This window comes from Gekko japonicus, unplaced genomic scaffold (assembly GCF_001447785.1).
Source record: "Gekko japonicus isolate JY-2015 unplaced genomic scaffold, Gekko_japonicus_V1.1 scaffold2340, whole genome shotgun sequence".
In the NCBI taxonomy this organism is placed as follows: Eukaryota; Metazoa; Chordata; class Lepidosauria; order Squamata; family Gekkonidae; genus Gekko; species Gekko japonicus.
In genome coordinates this window covers 260,421-281,490 of record NW_015170345.1, presented here as the reverse complement: position 1 = coordinate 281,490, position 21,070 = coordinate 260,421, and the positions used below count along the sequence as shown (strand labels likewise).

The 21,070-nt window shown below is 43.4% G+C and overlaps 1 protein-coding gene across 1 annotated transcript in view; it reads left to right on the top strand.

Moving 5' to 3' along the window:
* Positions 1 to 262: 262 nt before the first annotated feature.
* LOC107116292 (deleted in malignant brain tumors 1 protein-like) overlaps positions 263 to 21,070 on the top strand; it is a 149,372-nt gene continuing 128,564 nt past the window's right edge. Inside the window, 3 exon segments of the mRNA XM_015418191.1 lie at positions 263 to 418; positions 1,578 to 1,714; positions 4,507 to 4,630. Coding sequence (XP_015273677.1) covers positions 263 to 418; positions 1,578 to 1,714; positions 4,507 to 4,630 — 417 coding nt within the window.

Genomic DNA, 21,070 nt, shown 5'->3' with positions numbered 1-21,070 from the left:
TAGGTGTTCTTTGCCAGAGAAGAACTCCGTGGCCTTACTGATGTAAGCATCAGAAGCACTGACTTCACATTTTAATTGCATACTGGTGACTTCATTTCTCAATCAGTTATCTAAACTTTCCTTGAATGGCCAGTCAAAGCCACAAGAATTCCCCTTTTAATTAGTTGATACTAGATCATGAAAAAAGTCAGGAATTAATGATCACTTGCATGACACTGTTATTTCCGTCCATAAATTAGCACTCTCGTGTTCTGGAGGATTCATGCACGTCCGCATCAGCAGAGACTACATACGGACATTGGGATACAATGCATCGGATTTGCATCTCAATCAATCAGACTCTTCCTGTACACCTGAAATTACTTCCGACTACGTTTACTTCCCAATACCGTTGTATGGTTGTGGCACAGAAAGACAAGTAAGAAATGGGGGGTGGGTATAAAGTTTGAAACAAAAACATGGTCTGGTTCTAGGGTTGCCAAGTCTGGGTTGGAAAATACCTGGAGACTTTGGGGGTGGAGCCAGGAGAGGGCGTGGTTTGGGGAGGGGAGGGGCCTCAGCATGGTACAATGCCATAGAGTCTACCCTTCAGAGCAGCCATTTTCTCCAGGGGAGCTGATCTCTGTCGGCTGTGGATCAGTGGTAAATGCGGGAGATCCCCAGGCCCCACCTGGAGGCTGGCAACCCTATCTGGTTCTTTGGGACACATCTATTATATATGGATGTGGAAAGTATTTCTTCTAGTAACTGTACAACCTGGGGAAGACATCTAACTGGCTCCCTCTTCACCATGGTTAAAAACTCTACAAGGTGACATAGGGAAATGTATGCTCCCTACTTCATTCCCACATTCCCACCAGTACCCTGGAATTTCTTTCCCCCCCTCGTGCCTTACTTACAGTTGAGAGAAACATCAGCATTGCTCATCCTGATTAGAGGGAACCCAAGATAGGGTTAAAGTCAGCCTCAACATTTACCTTAACTATGGCTGAATCTAGAGGAAGAACTTTGTCCTGGAAGGGTATGAGGAGTGTGAGTTCCCCTGTCTTCTGATTTACATGACTTCAGTTAAGAGGGAGGCAGCATTCTGTCTGCAGGAGCCCTGAGTATGCCGTGCATTTTTAAAAATAACAAATGTCTGTATAACTATCTTTTTTGTGCCACATTTCTTTTGTTTTGGTGTGTGTGGGGAAATAATGCAGTTTTAAAAGATTAAAACCATGTCTTGTGTTAAAGAAACCCATTATAGCCAATGCTCCCTCTAAGCTGTGGAGTCTTGTGAGCAAAAATTCTACTTTGTGAGCTACTGGCATTAAAGTTGTGAGTGTGTGATTTGGCTGCTGTATAAATTAGTTTGTTCTGGAGCCATCCTTCCTGAGCTAAGACAAAAATGTGTGAGCCGGAGCTAAAGAAACCGTGAGCTAGCTCACACTAACCCAGCTTAGAGGGAACACTGATTATAACTCTAAACTTTATGGAAAAGTTTTTTAGAAATGATCAGTATAATGGTCTATTACAATGTAAAAGTAATTTACCTGACAATATGATATTGACATGCCTTTTCCCCTGTCCTTTAGCAGGAGAGTAATGACACCACGATCGATTATTCCAATGTCATCATAGCATCTGCCTCTGGTCATATCATTACAAGGGAACGAGACTTTGAATTTCATGTTTCATGTAAAATGAATAAGGACATTGTTGTTGAAGCAAAGTATGTTGCCAATAATCTCGTTGACATCACTAAAAGAGTGTCAGGAAATTACAACGTTAGTATGTCACTCTTTGAATCACAATGGTATAGTAGGCCAGTTCAGAGCTATCCATACAAGATTCATCTCAAACAGGATTTATATTTCCAAGTCACTCTGAACAGTCTCGATCCGAACTTGAAATTATTTGTTGACACATGTGTGGCGTTTCCAGATCCCAACTCTACAACCGTGTCCTATTATTTGGAAAAAAATGGGTGAGTATGTTGCATCATATTTCTTAAGAAACCTCCAGTATTTCTCAAGAAAGTTATGGAGACCATTTTCAGTCCCTAAGTATTTGATATATAAATGAATGATAAATATGGTATATAGCAGAACAGTTCACATCCAAATAATCTTTAACAAAGGGATGGATGTACTTTGTGCTCGCAATTGAGTGGATTGATCTATTGTGTGGATTCATATATCAGTGGTCTTGTCAGAAGTCCTTTTGACTTTTTATTTATTTATTTATTTAACTTATTTAGTCCACCTTTCTTACTTAGTCTCCAATTAGATTACACAAATTAGAATCAATGTGTTAAGAGTAGTATAATATATACAATCAACAGTGTAATAAAAGTGCATTACAAAATTAAAGATCAGGACCCCCAAAGCAAAATGAAAAATGCAATAACACAATGAAAACTGTACAACAATGCTACAAAACTGGATTCCCAAATCAAAGAAACAATATTATAAGATATACAGTGAGCAAAGCCATGAAAGCTACTGTGAGGCTCTTCGCTCACCAGCACCATCCCCTGGCCTATGGCTGTTGCACTGCTTTACTGCTCTGGGATTTACCCTAGGCTAACACTAGCTTCATAACAGGAGGAGGGGGTGCATAAAAGTTGCACCATTCAGGTCCTTCCTCTCTTTCCTGGAGCAGTGTTCCTGCAGAGTATGGAACATTCCTCCTTACTGCTTCTTCCCTGGCCTGGTTGTGGAGCCACCATTTATGCTTCCTCTCCACCCCCATCAATCAGTCCCAGCCCCACCTCCCTGCCACTATGACCTGAGCCATTATCTGAGCCAGGGGTTGGAGTACCACTTACCCTAGTCTCTTCCTCCATCCTTGCTGGCCTTCCCCCTTTCTCTCTCTGGCCAGTTCAGCCAGCCCTTATCTGCCTCTCTCCTCCCAGATTCTTGCATGGCTGTGCTCCTTCTGTGCCCCACCCAGGCTATCATGATGAGGCTTTTGCTGACTGCCTCCACACTTGCTGGATGCCCTGTAATTATCTTTGTTGTCCTGGTGCATCAGCAGGCCCATGTTTTTGTGCCGTCTTGCTTTGATTGTTTTAATTGTTTAATTGTTTCCATGTTATTGTTTTTATTGCTATTGTGGATGTTGTGAGCCCACTTGTGCAGTAGGGAGGGATATAAATTTAATTCATAAATAAATGCCCAGCTGCTGCAGCTATCTGCTGCATATGACCACATCTTAGGACTTCTGGCCCAGCAGATGGTAGCTGCCAGAGGTCTGAGGGAGGTGGGTGGTCCGAGTCAGCTCCTGCAGCACTGGAGAAGTCCCTGGCTTTGTCACAGGAGCCTTAACTAAAGGTAGGCCAGGTGCTGGCCAGGGACAGCTACCTTTTAAAACATTTTTTTATTATTATTTGGTTTGCAGAAATACAGTATATGACTATCATAAGCACACATCCATTTAAATTAAACAGTACAATTACACAACACAGTGTTAAATGTATAAATGTATACAATTAATCACTTATCAATCAAACTCCACTTCGTGTACAGCAGTTCAATCCTAAGTAAAAACAACGGCTACGACTCAGAACAATGAGGGTTCCTGCTATCATTTATAGTATCCTTAAGAAAGCCAGTGTGGTGTAGTGGTTAAGAGCGGTGGACTCTAGTCTGGAAAACTGGGTTTGATTCCCCACTGCTCGAAATTAAGCCAGCTGGGCACTTTGGGTCTGTCCCAGTTCTCTCAGAACTCTCTCAGCCCCACCTACTCCTCCACAGGGTGTCTGTTGGGGGAAGAGGAAGGGAAGGCGATTATAAGCCGCTCTGAGACTCCTTTGGGTAGAAAAAAGTAGGGTGTAAAAGCCAGCCATTCTCTTTCTTCTAAAGTTCTAAGACATTAACTATAATCCTAATTCCTTTTATGAAAGGCCCTTCTGAACAGTTCTGTTTTATATTCTGTGGAATGTTAGAGGCATCCTCTCTACTCTCATTCCCTGTAAGTCTGGGAAGGAACAGAAGCTAATCCTCTACAGCTGTTGCCCTGTTTGTTTTAAATAAGGCACAGCGTGCTGTGCATGTACAGAAAGGATCCCCAAACTCTTCTAGGATTTTTTCATCCCACATTAGTGTAGGTGCCATTTTGCTTCTCATAGCAGCTGTGTTAGACATGTCATGTGGTTGTAGCAAAGCTGTTCTGGTGGCTTTGGAAAGAAACAGGACCAGCTGTCATGTCATCATGCAGCCAGTTGGTGATCAATACATGGGTGGCAGGAAATTTCTTGCTTTTGGAGAAACAGCTGGGGATGGACCTCAGGCATCCAGTACAAACCACCTACTTTGTAACTCCACGAACAATGCTGCTTCAAGCTCCTTCCACACTATGTCTTCTTTATCTTCCTGTGAATTCCATGGATAGGAAGAAGAAAGATCTATCCTACCTGTTCATGGCTCCAGTCTCTAGATTTAAGTGTACACGGATCTGGATAACTTGAGAATTAGATATATCAATTTAAACAAATCTGAGACATTTGTGATTTCTTTCCAGATGTCCAAAAGATTCTACCTATCGATTTCTGAATTCGCCAAGTGACAAGACTGCTCGCTTCACATTCAAGGCCTTCAAGTTTCTTTGGAGACACAGCACAGTTTACTTGAAATGCTGGCTTGAAGTATGCGAATTACATGATTATGCATCCCATTGCTACCAGGGGTGCTCACACAGACAAAAGAGGGAAGCAGGTGCACTCCAGAACCAGCTGGCTGTAACTGTGGGACCGCTCCAGCTTCAAGCAGAAGACTGAAAACACGGTAATTTCTTGCTTCTTTCTCTTGCTATGACAATGACCATTAAGACTGGTGCCCCATCCAGGACACTTCCAGTTTTGAGAACCAGGTTGGGGATTCTGTTGTGTACCTCCCTCCCTGCTGCTTAATAGTCTTTGTGCATAAACTGACAGGGGGCAATGCTGACGATCCCTCAGCTGGTTCATGGCCTCCATGACAACCATGGGCCTGTCTCAAGTAATAACTGTGCAGGTCACACGCGTGATCTCATATTTTGTTCTGAGGAAGAGGAAATTATGACAGTTCCTTTGTCATAGGCAGATCACTATTTGCTCAGGTTTTATTATATTATTTATTGAAAACATTTGTGAGCCACTTTTTTTTTCTTGTGGAGCTCAAGCTGTCTTACAACATAGATAAGACATATAGAATAAAATACATTAAAAACACAAATGCCAACGTTTAAACACTGTGCCCCTCAGTTCCAGTGTTGAGATGCTGCTCAGTAGGATATGTTGGTTGGTAGTAATGAAGGCTGCTGAGAGATGCAGCAGAACTAGCAGGATCATATTCCACTATCTAGTTAAGCACCTAAGAACATATCAGAAGCCATATTGGATCAGGCCAATGGCCCATCTAGTCCAACACTCTGGGTGCGTTCAGACAGGGCATTTACAACGGTATAGGTGCCGGTTGGAATCGGTGAACTTACCGGCGTTCACACGTAGAACATCTGCCTTCCGTCCCTAACCGTTGCAAAGAGCTTTAAACCGTTGTATTCTGCCACTAGGTCCCCAAGTGGTGGTATTCTGAGTGCACCGGTTGTAATCGCTTTACCCCCCCGGTCTGATTGCTCTCCACCGTTATAGAGCCACTTCCGTTCGGCTTCCGATTTTCACCCGCCTTTTATTTTTTTAGGTCGGCAATATGTGCTTGGGCGAAGCTTCGCCCTGGCGTTTGTTTAAAAAAAGAAAGAAAAGGTCCTTAGTTTAAGGTTTTAGAGGAGGCTCCATCTAGCTCTTGTGGCTAATAGTCACTCATGGACCTCTGCTCCATATACTTATCCAATCCCCTCTTGAAGCTGTCTATGCTTCTAGCTGCCACCCTGTGGCAGTGAATTCCATGTGTTAATTACTCCTTGGGTGAAGAAGTACTTCCCTTTATCTGTGCTAAACCTGCTGCTCATTAATTTCATTGAGTGTCCATGAGTTCTTACATTGTGAGAAAAGTACTGCGTTCCCTATCTTCTCTATCCATTTTGGTGTAGTGGTTAAGTGTGCGGACTCTAATCTGGGAGAACCGAGTTTGATTCCCCACTCCTCCACTTCCACCTGCTGGATTACCTTGGGCAAGCCATAATTCTGGCACAGCTGTTCTTGAAAAAGATCAGTTTCTGTCAGAGCTCTCAGCCCCACCTACCTCCTAGGGTGTCTGTTGTGGGGAGGGGAAGGGAAAAGAGTTTGTAAACTGCTCTGAGACTCCTCTGGGTAGTGAAGGGACTCCTCCTCCTCTATCCCACGCATAATTTTGTAAACCTCTATCCTGTCACCTCTCAGTTGTCATTTCTCCAAGCTAAAGACCCCTAACATCTTTAACCTTTCTTCATAGAAATGGCGTTCCATCCCCTTAATCATTTAGGTGTCATTTTCTGCACTTTTCCCAACACTAAAATATATATTTTTCCAGATACGGTGAGCAGACCTGTACACTATATTCCAAACGAGGCAGCACCATAGATTTATGCAGGGACATTATGATACTGGTTGATTGGTTTTCAATCTCTTTCCTAATAATCCCCAGCATAGCAGTTGCCTTTTTTATTGCTGTCGCACACTGAATTGACATTTTCATGGAATTATCTACCACAACTTCAAGATCTCTCTCCTGGTCAGTTACTGCCAGTTCAGACCCCATCAGTGTGTGTGTGTGTGTGTGTGTGTGTGTGTGTGTGTGTGTAGGAGTTTTGGCTCCAATGTGCATTACTTTGCACTTGCCCATGTTGAACATGTTGATGCCCACTCACCCAGCCTCGACAGATCCCTCTAGAGTGCCTCACAATTCTCCCTGGTTCTCACCACCCTGAACAACTTAGTGTCATCCACAAATTTAGCCACTTCCCCCACTTACTCCCAACTCCAAATCATTAATGAACCAGTTAAAAAGCCCTGGACCTAGGACCAAGCCCTGCAATATCCCACTGCTTACTACCTTCCACTGTGAAAACTGCCCATTTATACTCAGTTTTTGTTTTCTGTTAATTAACTAGTTTTTAATCCACAAAGGTCTTGTCCTCTTATCCCATGACTGCTGAGTTTACTTAGGAGCCTTTGATGAGGAATTTTATCAAAAGCTTTCTGGAAGTCTAGGTAAATGACATCTACTGGGTCACCCTTGTCCACATGTTTCTATACCCCCTCAAAGAACTCTAAAAAGTTACTGAGACAAGATCATCCTTTACAGAATCCAGGCTGTTTCTTCTTCAGTAGCTTTTATTCATCAATTCTATCTTTAGTAATGGATTCCACCAATTTACCTGGTATCGACGTCAGACTGAATGACCTGTAATTTCCCAGAGCTCATCTGGAACCTTTTTTACAGATGGGTGTTACATTAGCTACATTCCAATCCTTGGGAATACAGGCATATTTTAGTGATAGATTGCATATTTTTGTCAGGAGATCCATAAGTTCAAATTTGAGTTCTTTTAGAACTCTTGGATGTATGCCATCTGGGCCTGGTGATTTCTCAGTTTTTAAAATTTTTACATCAATTGTAGGACCTCCTCTCTCATCACCTCAAACCAACTCATGTCTTTCAACCCCCCTCCTGAAATTGGCAGTTCTGGAGTGGGCAAGCACCTCCCATCTTCCACAGTGAAGCCAGAGGCAAAAAAATCATTTAGCTTCCATTTTCCTATCATTCTTTAGTAGTCCTTTTACCCCTTGGTCATCCAATAGCCCCATGGCGTCTCTGGCTGGTTTTCTGCTTCTAATGTATTTGAATAATTTTTTATTGTTGGTCTTTATGTTTTTTGCAGTATGTTCTTCATAGTCTGTTTTTGCCTGTCTGATCAGTGACTTGCATTTTATTTGGCAAAGCCTGTACTCTCTTTTATGTACCTCATTCGGACAAGCCTTCCACCTTACAGAGGACTTATAGTTCTCTGTAAAGGTCATCAGCCTAGGCAACCAAAGCAGTCTCTGTTCCCAACCCCAGCCTGAAGGCAGATTGAAATGGGTCCAGAAAATTAGATTCTTCCAAGAGACCCTGGAGTGAGAAGCAACATCCACTCTAGCACCTTTTCCAAGAATGGAAGAATAGAGAGCATTTACCACCACTCCTACCCACTCAGCCCCACTCTGGCGACTTTTATCAGCAAGAAAGGGCAAGGATCAAGAACACAGGTGGTGTGTCTCACTTCTCCAAGGATCTTGTCCACATGCTCAGGCTCCACAAGCTGGAAGGTATCCATATAAACTAGACAAGTGGGTGCCAAAGGTACATCATCTGACATGCATCCATGCCAGCATCCACACCAGCATTTAACCCAGAGCAGAACTGGGTGATTTTGTCAGCAAAGCAGTTTAGATCATAGAGATACCAAAACTTTGCAGGGGTGTGGAATCTATGAAAATGATTTGTCTGAGGAAGCCAACTCTGTGTTTGGAAATTCCTGGAGATTTGAGCCAGTGCTTCTGGAGGGGGGAATTTGGGGAGGGATTTCACCTAGAATCTATGGAAGTTGCTCTCCAAAGCTGCTGTTATCTTGCTGGTTATGACTCTGGTTGCAAAAACAGTAAAGACAATAAAAATAGCTGCCATTTTTTCCAATATAATGAATCTATGCAGTCTAGAAATCAGTTATAAATGTGGGAGAACTCCAGATGCATCTAGAGGCTAGTAACCCCACATCCACCCCCAGAGCCAGATGGCTCCAAATGGCTTTCTGATGCCTTTAGTGGATTTTCTGTTGATATGGCTGGTGCTTCCATTGATTAACATCTGGAATAAGGAAATGACCCCGAAGTAGGAAGCTTCTCTTAACTGCCAGCAAACTGGCCAGCAAGGGGGAATAACCCCCTGAAACAGTCAAGCAGCCAGAAATAAATGCAATGTGCCTGTGTCACCCGGAAGTGATTTTGGGGCAAAACTCTATGGGAGAAGCTAATTTTACCATAAAGGTTTTGCCCACAAACCAGAGTGTTGTCCCTGATGTCCCCGATGTGCCTACGTCACTTCTGGGTGACGTAGGCATATTGCATTTATTTCTGGCTTCTTCCCTCCCCGCTCCTGGTAAGTTCACCCCCATCCCTGCTGGCTTGTCTGGCGGACCCAGTAACCCTATCCTGGTGCTTGATGTGATCGCTCCCAGACACCCTCTCTCAAGTCTTAGAGTCCAGGTAGCCCCCTTTTATCCTGAGAGGCTGCAGGCACTGAAGAGACAAAGGAGACAGCTAGAGTTACAATGGAGGAAGATATGGGATGAATCTGATAAAACACTGATGAAAACTCATTTTAAAGCATACCCCATGGCAGTCTTGGCAACAAAGACACAATACACTTCTGCCACCATTGTGTCTGCACACTGTAGGCCAGTGGAGCAATTCAGGATAGTAAGAGGCCTGTTGGATCCAGCCTGCTGGAAGAGGTGAACTCAGTGGCTCACTGTGAATGTTTTGCTCCAACTTGGACTCTACAATAGCAGTGACAGGGTGAGATGTTGCCAGGATACTAACTTGTCCAGCTGTACTGGATACCTTTCAGTTTAATCAGTGTGAGAATGTAGAAAGGATCTTTCAAATTTGAGGCCTACCACCTGTTTCTATGACCCTTGCCCTTCCTGGTTACTTAAATCTTGGGGGGGGGGGACTGACTAGGTTAAAAAAATAGTTTGTGCTTCCTTAAGAGGCTGTGATGTGTCCACTTCTAAAGAAGCCTACCAGTGTTCTCTCTAAGATGAGTTACTGTAAGCTATCTCACAATTTTTTTAGCCTCCAGCTTACACATTTTTGTCTTAGCTTAGGAAGGATGGCTCCAGAGCAAACTAATTTATGCAGTAGCCAATCGCTCCCTCACATCTTTCATGCCAGTAGTTCACAAAGTAGGATTTTTGCTCACAAGACTCCACAGCTTAGAGAGAACATTGGTGTCCACTTCTAAAGACCACCCTTGATACAAGCTGTGGTGTATCCACTTTTAAAGAAACCTACCTTTGACCTAGGAGATCTCAATAATTATAATCGAGTCTCAAATGTTCCGTTTTTGAGCAATGTGATTGAATGGCTGGTGGCCGGACAACTCTAAGCATTCCTGGATCGGGCAAATTGTTTATTTCCTTTCCAATATGATTTCAGGCCTGATTATGGGATAGAAATAGCCTTGGTCACCCTGGTGGATTACTTGCACCAGGAAATGGACAGATGGAGTGCTACTCTATTGATTCTCCTGGACCTCTCTATGTCTTTCCATACCTTTAATCATGGCATCCTTCTGGACTGCTTTTCTGGGTTGGGATTGGGAGGATCCCATCTGCAGTGGTTTCAGTCCTACTTGAAGGGGAGGTTTCAGAAGGTGGTGCTGGGGGACTGCCGCTCAGCCCTTTGCCTGTGGGGTCCCTAAAGGTTCTATCTTGTACTCTATGCTTTTTAACATATAAATGAAATGGCTGGGTATGGTCATCTGAAGATCTGGTCTGAGTTGTCACCAATATGCTGACTCTTTCAGCTGGTACCAAGGAAGCTGTAGAAACCCTGAACTGGTGCCCGGAGGCTGTTTTGTAGTGGATGCAGGCTAATAAATTGAAATTTAATCCTGACAAGATAGTAATACTACTGATGAAGGGAAGGTCTGACCCAGGATTTAAGGTGTTGCCCACTCTGGATGGGGTTGCACGTCTCTTGAGGAACAGGTCCATAGTCTGGGAGTGCTCCTGGACCCAGGCTGGATAAGCAAATGGCAGCTGTGACCAGGAGAGTCTATTAGCCAGCGGTAGCTTTCCCTGAGCAGAAAAGTTCTGACCTTTACATCTAGATCAGGTTGCTCTACATGGACTGCCCTTGAGAAAAGTGTTTGGAAACTTCAGTTGGTGCAGAATGCTTCAGCCCAGATACTGCCTGGAATGAGTCATAGTGACCATGTAACTCTGTTCTTGGTCCACCTCTACCCAATGACTCAACTGCCCACTTTTGTTGCCATCTTCTGCCAGCAGCTGAAGTCATTTTTTTTTGTTTATTTTGGTGTTCCCGCCACGATCCCTCCTTACTGCCCAGTGTTTTAATTGTTATTTTTATGTTTTCATCTGTCTTTTAGTTCTGGTTTTAATTATTTTAATGATGTGATATTGTTGGTTTTAATGGTTTTCAAGATGTGATTTTATTATGTCTGTTCTTTTATTCCTTAGACAACTTGGTGACCCTTATGCAGGTAGAAAGGTGAGTTACAAATTTTCTAAAATCAAATAAATAAAATATATCCAGGTGTAGTCCCAAAGGATACAAGATGACTGCTCTAAATAAACTGCTGGATATGATAACCTCTAGCAGTTTAAGCACATTTTATTATAATATTTAAAATATGCATTGCCCTGTATCAATTGATTTTCTGTTTGTGCTGGTGAAAGCATAGTAGTATGGAACCATTCACATAGCTGTACTCTACATGGATCCCACTGGAAAAAAATCACTGTTTATTCGGAAAATAATTCTCTCAATCCATTTTCAGGCTATATCTGTAACTGCTTTTAAGGCTTGTATTTCTTGAAGGGGATCTTGGGAGTTTTAAATCTCTAAGAGAGGTGGAACTTTCTTAAGGCTTCATACAGGCTTTTTATACCCTCTTTAAAGGCAAACAGATTTTTTTAAAGGTTTCGCATCACAGTAAAACAGGTTTTGGAAAACCCACATTTAAGCTTCATTAATGGTGGGAGGACAACATTTTATCTTTAATGTGTTTTTAAACTTTTGTTTTTAAAAAGTGTGCCTTTAGAAGCCAAAGGAGGTTTTATCTTGGGATGTATGAAACCTTTAAAACCTTTAAAGAATTCAATTTGCCTTCAGAAAAGTTTTGTAAAAAAAAACCTGTGTCCCTTCAGAAGCCAAAGAGGGATTTATCTTTGGGGTGTATGAAACCTTTAAGACCTTTAAAAAAATTCAATTTGCCTTCGGAAGCCAAAGTGGGTTAAAGAGCCTGTGTGAAAGAGATCTAAGAGTCATTAGCATTTTCCCCACCTTGTTTGGAGCTATGACTATTGATTTCTAATTCTGTTAATTGTGTAGGTTATCTGTGTTTATAGATTAACTGGTATTTATAGAGGCAATGTTTGATAATACTGTGATAAAATATGGAATGGATAGTACTGACATTATGTTGGACTGGAACAAAGTCTAGTATTTCAGTGAACGTACGTGTAAAATACAGCTCTTGGGTGGTGGGGAGAATAAACGCAGGCAAATTCACATATTCGTCAGTTGATTACCCCCAATTAAGGTGCTAACTGCTTCCTTCTAAAAAGCAGTCTATCTGAATGAGAAATGAAAACTTCAGGATGTTTGATCTGAGAGAGATTATTCATATCTGTCAGTCATCTCTCTATGTTGTTACCATCAAATAATGAACAGAAAACTGTAAGATCATTCTTGAATATTGTCCAGGTAGCAGACCTTGCAATGTCAATAAATATGCATGTAGCTACCAACAAATCATTTCAAACTGTCTTTTTTATTTACAGAACTTGAGCAGCATGCAACTCTCACAACTACAGTTCTTTTAGCACTTTGGTCTTCGTTCTGTCTGGCTTTCTTCTGAGCAGTAAATTGATTCTTGGGGACATTACCACTCCCTCAACGGCTCTGCCCATGTCATGCAGAGAAAGTAGAATCTATTGGCCATGTTCTGCCGCATTGCCCATTCTACAATTACATTCGATCTCAGTACATAGCCCCAGTCCTATCAACTATACTAGGAAGATCTGAACAACGTCCCAGGAGATAGCAAATAAAGTAGCTAAATGTTGCCTTGGGGAAGGGGGCTATACAAGTGGATGACCGAGTCTTAATAATAACCTCCCTGTCTCTGTTCCCTCACAATCAGCGTTCAATCTTATATTTTATTCTATATTTTTTATTTTTATCCTTATCCTTATTATTACTGATCTTGTTTTGAAATAAACTTTGAACTTGATAGCCATTCTGTACAATGCATACAACAGACATTAGATATCCATGCTGACCATGTGGTAAACTGCCATGGTTTATTTGTCCCTCAATAAGAACATACATGGAATGACCCTTTACAATAAATAATTAGCCTTGTTCCAGCTGGCATGATTTCCAGTGTTGTGAGTTTGGTACAATTTTTTTAGTAGCATGCACTGCCTGTCAGAAATGAAAAAAGAATGCATTTTGATCACAGTTTATTTGCAATAAAATTTCTACATCCTTGCAAATGAATGTTCTATTGTATTTTTTCATCACATTATCAGCAAACACAACTAACTTTATAAATTTGAATGATAAACGGGGAAAAAGACTTGGATGATGTTTCTGTCATTTTTGTATTCCTCTAGTATACCATGCCAAACCTAGGCATTTTGATTTGTATTATTTAAAATATTCTCACTTTCCTGAAATATATTCCTCTCCATTTGAGCCGGAGCTGAAATCTCACAATGTAAGTTCGAACCATTTCTCAATGTCAACACTGGGCTTTGGATTTATGAATTAGTACTAATATGTTCCTGTATTTGTAAAGTAGCTGCAAACAGTCTCCACATACTACAGATCAGAAAGAAGGCCTTTTAATTGTAAAGTAGGCCTTCCGAACAGGCTTGATCCCAGAACCTCCCTGTTCACCAGTGAAGCTGGATTTAATAGCAGCAAGAACTGTAAGGAGTACCATGTTTCTGTGGATCATTGCTATGTAATGGGCAGAATGTTACCATGACCTCTTCTTCCCTAGAATTTAAACTGGCCTTAAAACTATAGTAATACTCAAGTCACCATGAGACTACAGAGAAATGGCTTCCACATAGCAAGAGGTGCTGTACACTTAATTGAAAATCAAAACACCCCCAGCCCCAAGTTGGACAACTTCAAGCCTATGCATGTGATAGGGCTGACAAGCTCCTGCTGGGTGCAGGGGCAATCCTTCACCCCCCATTCCAATTTCCCACTACCAGTGTTGTGGATGATGAGAGAAAATGATCTTTACAAAATCATCATTGGTCAATAGTATGATGTCAGTTCCAGGGAAAGTTGGAAGTGACATCAGTCTCTCTAGGTATTGCCAGAAACTCTGTGGTTTCACAACAGAGTTTCCAGCAATTTCTAGAGACATGTGACAATCGCTTCCAGGTATGTCATGACATCACCAACAACTCCCCCATGTCCCTGCCCCCCCCCAATCTCCCACTGGTTGCCAGGCTGTGCCTAGAAACCCTGGTATGTGAACCTCAGACATACATTTCCAATTTCTTCATGAACTTCCATGCAAATATGTACTAATTGTAACAGAACTCATTAAAAACCCACAGCTCCACTAAATTAGATCACTTGATTGCTAACACAGCAGGTAACAAAAAATGATGTTTAATGCTTTTTAACCATTGTTTGCTAATCATTAATATACCTAACAGTCAAGTTAGCCCCGTCTGCAGACATTTAATTCTGTGGATCAGGACCATGTTGAGAGAAAATAGATGTTTCTTCATACCTGGAAGACATCCCAAGCTTGCAGAAAAATTCAAAAAGTGCCATACCATGGAGGGAAAGGTTTTAGATCCCTCCAAAAGACATGAACACTGTCTGCACAAGTGCAGAGGAGGTGGGGAGCCACCCCAGTTCACACACACCAAAACACACAGCGCCAAAGGCAGCCATGCCACTGCTGCTTCTCAGGCTGGTGTGAAGGTGAACCAGGAGCTCTTGTAATTGCTGCTCCCCCTGATTCTGCCAGGTGGCGGTGTTCCTCTGGGGGGTCGTACGAGGACCTGGAGCTTCTGCCAAGCAAGTGGGGGAGGCAGGAATGATGGGCAGCAACAACTCTGGAAATGAGTGAGCAGAAAAGTGGAGGGGATTGGGATACGCCCGCAGCAGACAGAGCAGGAGCAGCAATGAGAAGGGTGGGGAAGCAGAGTGGCAGGTGGGGAGCACAGTGAGTGAAGGACAGATGGGTAGTCAGAATGGGAACAGCACTGGTGAGGAGAAGAATCATAGCAGTGGGGAGAGGAGGGAAGGGGGGAAATGGTGAGCACACAGGCAGGGCAGCAGGCAAGCAGGCTGGTAGAGGGGCATGCACACAAGTAAGAATTCTCCTCCCTGTGAGTATGCCTGTGAGGGGAGTGCAGGAGCCCAAGCTGAGGGCATTGTTGGTTCCAAGGAAGCTGAGTGTTAACCAGCAAAGGCACGGAGGGAATGGGATTCTCCTGCTGTAAATCTAATGATTCCCTACTTCTCAATATATCCATAAGAACATAAGAACATAAGAGACGCCAATGTTGGATCAGGCCAAAGGCCCATCCAGTCCAACACTCTGTGTCACACAGTGGCCAGAAATACCAGTGCCATCAGGAGGTCCAGCAGTGGGGCCAGGACATTAGAAGCCCTCCCACTGTTGACCCCCCCAAGCACCAAGAAGACAGAGCATCACTTGCCCCAGAGCCCCTAGCTATACCTTGTGGCTAATAGCCACTGATGGACCTCTGCTCCATATGCTTATCTAATTCCCTTTTGAAGCCATCCATGCTTGTAGCACCCACCACTTCCTGTGGCAGTGAATTCCAAGTGTTAATCACTCTTTGGGTGAAGAAGTACTTCCTTTTATCCGTTCTAACCCGACCGCTCTGCAGTTTCATGGAGTGCCCACGAGTTCTTGTATTGTGAGAAAGGGAGAAAAGTACCTCTTTCTCTACCTGCTCTTTCCCATGCATAATCTTATAAACCTCGATCATGTCACCCCTCAGTCGTCTTTTCTCCAAGCTAAAGAGCCCTAAGCGCTTTAACCTTTCCTCATAGGGAAAGTGTTCCAACCCTTTTATCATTCGAGTTGCCCTTTTCTGCACTTTTTCCAAAGCTATAATATCCTTTTTAAGGTGTGGTGACCAGAACTGCACACAGTATTCCAAATGAGGTCTCACCATTGATTTATATAGGGGCATTATTATATTGGCTGATCTGTTTTCAATACCCTTCCTAATAATCCCCAGCATAGCATTGGCCTTCTTTATTGCAGTCACACACTGTCTCGACATTTTCAGTGAGTTATCCACTACAACTCCAAGATCTCTCTCTTGCTCAGTCTCTGCCAGTTCAGACCCCATCAATGTGTATTTATATTTAGGATTTTTGGCTCCAATGTGCATCACCTTGCACTTGGCCACATTGAACCCCATTTGCCATGTTGACGCCCACTCGCCCATCCTTGACAGATCCCCTTGGAGTGCCTCACAATCCTCACTGGTTTTCACCACCCTGAACAACTTTGTATCATCCGCAAATTTAGCCACTTCACTGCTTACTCCCATCTCCAAATCATTAATGAACAAGTTAAAAAGCAGTGGACCAAGTACTGATCCCTGCGGTACCCCACTGCTTACCACCCTCCACTGAGAAAATTGCCCACCTACACTCACTCTCTGTTTTCTATGAACTAGCCAGTTTTTGATCCATAAAAGGACTTGTCCTTCTATCCCATGATTTTTGAGCTTACTTAGGAGCCTTTGATGAGGAACTTTATCAAAAGCTTTCTGGAAGTCAAGGTAAATAATATCTATTGGATCCCCCTTGTCCACATGTTTGTTCACCCCCTCAAAGAACACTAACAGGTTAGTGAGACAAGATCTTCCCTTACAGAAACCGTGCTGAGTCTGCCTCAATAGGTTTTGTTCATCTATGTGCCTACTAATTCTTTCCTTAATAATGGTTTCCACCAATTTACCCGGTATCGACGTCAGACTGACTGGCCTGTAATTTCCCGGATCTCCTCTGGAACCCTTTTTAAAGATGGGAGTGACATTAGCTACCTTCCAATCCTCAGGAATGGAGGCAGATTTTAAGGAAAGATTACATATCTTTGTCAGGAGATCTACAAGTTCACATTTGAGTTCTTTCAGAACTCTCGGATGTATGCCATCTGGGCCTGGTGATTTTTCAGTTTTTAAGTTGTCTATCAGTTTTAGGACCTCCTCTCTCATCACCTCAATCTGACTCAGGTCTTCCAACACCCCTCCTGAAATCAGTGGTTCTGGAGTGGGCAAGCACTTCTCATCTTCCACAGTGAAGACGGAGGCAAAAAATGCATTTAGCTTCTCAGCCATTTCCCTATCATCCTTCAATACTCCTTTTACCCCTTGGTCGTCCAAGGGCCCCACTGCCTCCCTGGCTGGTTTCCTGTTTCTAATGTATTTGAAGAAAGTTTTATTGTTGGTTTTTACGTTTTTTGCTATATGCTCCTCATATTCCCTTTTTGCCTGCCTGACCTCAGACTTGCATTTTATTTGCCATAGCCTGTGTTCCGTTTTATCAGCCTCACTGTGACTAGCTTTCCACTGCTTAAAGGAATTCTTTTTACTTTTTACAGCCTCCATTACTCTGTTTGTTAACCATGCAGGCTTTTTCCTATACCTGTTTGTGCCTTTCCTAACCTGCGGAATATATATTTTTTGAGCTTCTAGGATCGTAGTTTTAAATAGATCCCAAGCTTCCCCAATTGTTTTGACCCTTTCTACTTTTCCTTTCAGTTTCCTCCCCACGTGTCCCCTCATATCAGAGAAATTACCCCTTTTAAAGTTAAAAATGGTTGTGTGAGTCTTTTTGGCCAATTCTCTATTTGTACAAATGATGAACTCAACAACATTATGATCACTGTTTCCAAGCGGTGCAATCACTTTTACATCTCTCACCAGGTCTTGAGTGTTACTTAGGACCAAATCAAGGATCGCCTCTCCCCTGGTAGGTTCCGTGACCATCTGCTCCATAGCACAGTCATTTAGAGTGTCTAGAAACTCAATCTCTTTTTCCCGACTAGAACACATATTGACCCAATCAATGTGTGGGTAGTTAAAATCACCTATTATTACACAGTGTTTTTGTCTAGTTGCTATCTTTAAGGCATTCATCATTTTATAATCCTCCTCTATCTTTTGATCTGGTGGGCGATAACAAACTCCCAGTGTTAAGTTTCCTTTTGGCCCCCCTATTTCAACCCATAGAACTTCCAGAAGCGAATCCAATTCACTTAGCCTCTCAATCTTTCTAGACTTTATACCCTCTCTGACATACAGAGCTACCCCACCTCCAACCCTTCCCCCCCTATCCTTCCGATATAATATATAACCGGGAATCACTGTGTCCCACTGATTTTCCTCATCCCACCAAGTTTCAGAAATACCCACAATGTCTATTTTTCCCTCCGACACCAAGCACTCCAACTCCCCGATTTTACCTCGGACACTTCTAGCATTTGTATAGAAACAGCTGTAATTTCCCTTACAAGTTAAGCCTGCATCCTTCCTCTTGCTATCTCGAGTCGTTGTCCGGCAGTCCATGTCACCAGCCATGGCCTCTGTGGACAATTTCAATCCACCTCCCTGTAGAAAAGCAACCGGTACCCCCTCACCTCTCTCAGATGAGCCAACCCGAACCAGAGACTTTTCATCTCCTGTCGGCTTTCCCCCAATATTCAGTTTAAAAGCTGCTCTGCCACCTTTTTGATTTTAAGTGCCAGCAGCCTGGTTCCTTCTCGGGACAAGTGGAGACCGTCTCGCCTGTACAGCTCCCTCTTGTTCCAAAAAGTATCCCAGTGCCTAACAAACCTGAACCCTTCCCCCCTACACCATCGTCTCATCCACGCATTGAGACTCCTGATCTCTGCCTGTCTCTCCGGCCCTGCGCGTGGAACAGGTAACACTTCTGAGAAGGCTACCTTGGAGGTCCTGGACCTAAGTTTCCTGCCCAGCAGCCTAAATTTCTCCTCCAGGACCTCACGACTGCATTTCCCCACATCGTTGGTGCCGACATGCACCACGACCACTGGCTCCTCCCCAGCACTATCTACCAGCCTATCTAAAACACGCGTAATGTCCGCTACCTTCGCACCAGGCAGGCAAGTCACCATACGGTCAGTACGCGGGTTCGCCACCCAGCTGTCTACCTGCCTAAGGATCGAATCACCCACTACCAAGAGCCCCCCTCCCACCCTGCTCAGGGATGGTTCCTTGGTGCAAAAGGAGAGCCGCTCACCAGCTGGGGAAGAGGTCCCTTCTGAGGGCACATTCCCCTTATCCTCAGCATGGTGCCCTGTTTCCCCTAGACCCTCATGCTCCCTGACAGCAGCGGGGCTGCCAGATCCAGAGTGGGACGAAGCTAACAAGTCCCCGAGAGTCTTTTCTGTGTGCCTAGCTGACTGTCTCTGCTTCTCCAGGTCAGCCACCTTGGCCTCAAGGGAGCACACACGTTCCCTGAGAACCAGGAGCTCCTTGCACCGAGGACACACCCAAGACTTCTGCCCAGTGGGCAGATAGTCATACATGTGACACTCCGTGCAAAACACTGGATAGCCCCCAACCCCCTGCTGGCATTCTGGCTTCATAATTCTTTTAAAATAAATAAATATAATCCCCCTTTTAAACCCTTGGTATTTATGTGGGTTTTGTTATCAAGTCAAATTATTTTACGGGAAAGACAAAGAGCCTAGGGCCTTGTCTTTCTGGCTCTTTTTGGGCTTCTTACAGCGCCCCTAGTCTAAGAGTCCCTAGGCTAAGAGCCACAGGCAAAGAGCCCTTTAGCCTCTGGCAAGGTGCTTCCTTAAATAGAGGCCTCCCCCAGCAGAGGTCAGGCAGCAGCTATTCAAATTCAAATTCACCCAGGCACTCAATCACAGGCAAAACAATGCCCCTTCCACTTCCTCTCAATTACAGGCAATCCCAGTCAAACAATGCCCGTTCCTCTCCCACACTCAATCAGCCAGGACTCTGCAAGAACTCTAAGTTCTTGCAGAGTCAATTGTCAGTGCAGCCCCATCCATGGATAGTTAAAGTCAGAGACAGACAAGACAGATCTTTCTACAAATGTGAGAAAATCCCAAGTTTTAAAAAACAAATTCTAAAATTAAAAAACAAACAATGGGGGTTAATCCATCCAATAATAGAAGCATCACCTGTAGCTTAAAAAAAATGTCCTTAGTGGCCATAGCTAGGCACAGGAATATTTCCAGCCGTGGTTTCTGTCAGTAAAAGGCAGGAGGAGGGGGCAGCGCCCTTTCCAAGGCTGTTTTGGCTTTTGAGGAAGGACTCATCAGGACCAGGCCTGCCAGCAACCACCAGGCATTGGGATAAGTCAGTCCAAAGGGATAATTGTATAAACACTGAGGGTAATATTGATAAGCGTGTAACATAAAATGGGAGTGAGGGCATGATGTGTGTGGGGCCGAGGGAGGCAAAGGTTCCTGGAGAGGAAAACACATTCTAGATTTCTATATGCCAATGACAGAAGTCTCCGAGCCAAAATGGGGGAGCTGGAGCATGTGGTGTTCAATGACAATTTAACTATAGTAGATATCTCAGAAACATGGTGGAATGGGGAAAATCTATGGGATATAGTCATTCCTGGGTCATTCCTGGGTATAAACTCTATAGGTAGGATAGGGAGGGATGTGTTGGTGTTGCATTGTACATCAAAGAGATATAGAATCAAATAAGTTAGGGAAGATTAGGGGAATGAACTCCTCAACAGAAGCAATATGGGTGGAAATACTGGGCCCTAAGGGTTAGCTAAAAGGGTTATACTATTGCCCACCTGATCAAACCCTTGAGGCTGATCTTGAGATGGAGAAGGAAATAAGGGAGGTGATTAAAGCAGATAATGTTATTACACTGGGAGACTTCAACTACACTCACATTGACTGGGTAAACGTGTGCTTGAGTCATGCTGTAGAAATGAGATTCCTAGACATCATAAATGACTGTGCATTGGAACAGTTGGTCACAGAGTGATAGTGATCTTGGACTTCATTCTGAGTGGGTCTCAAGACCTGGTGAGAGCTGTATAGTGCTATTAAGTTCAGCATTCAGGTCAATGGAAAGTTACACCTGAAGTCCAAAATGGCAACATTTGATTTCAAAAGAGGGAACTTTATAAAAATGAGGGGGTAGTAAAAAGGAAGCTGAAGAGGAAACACAAGAGAGTCAAATTACTACAGGAGGTTTGGAAGACTATTTAAAACCACACTAATTGAAACCTAAATGGAATGCATTCCACAGGTTAAGAAAGGCACTGCCAAGTCTAAAAGAAAGCCTCCATGGATAACAACACAAGTCAAGGAAGCTATAAAAA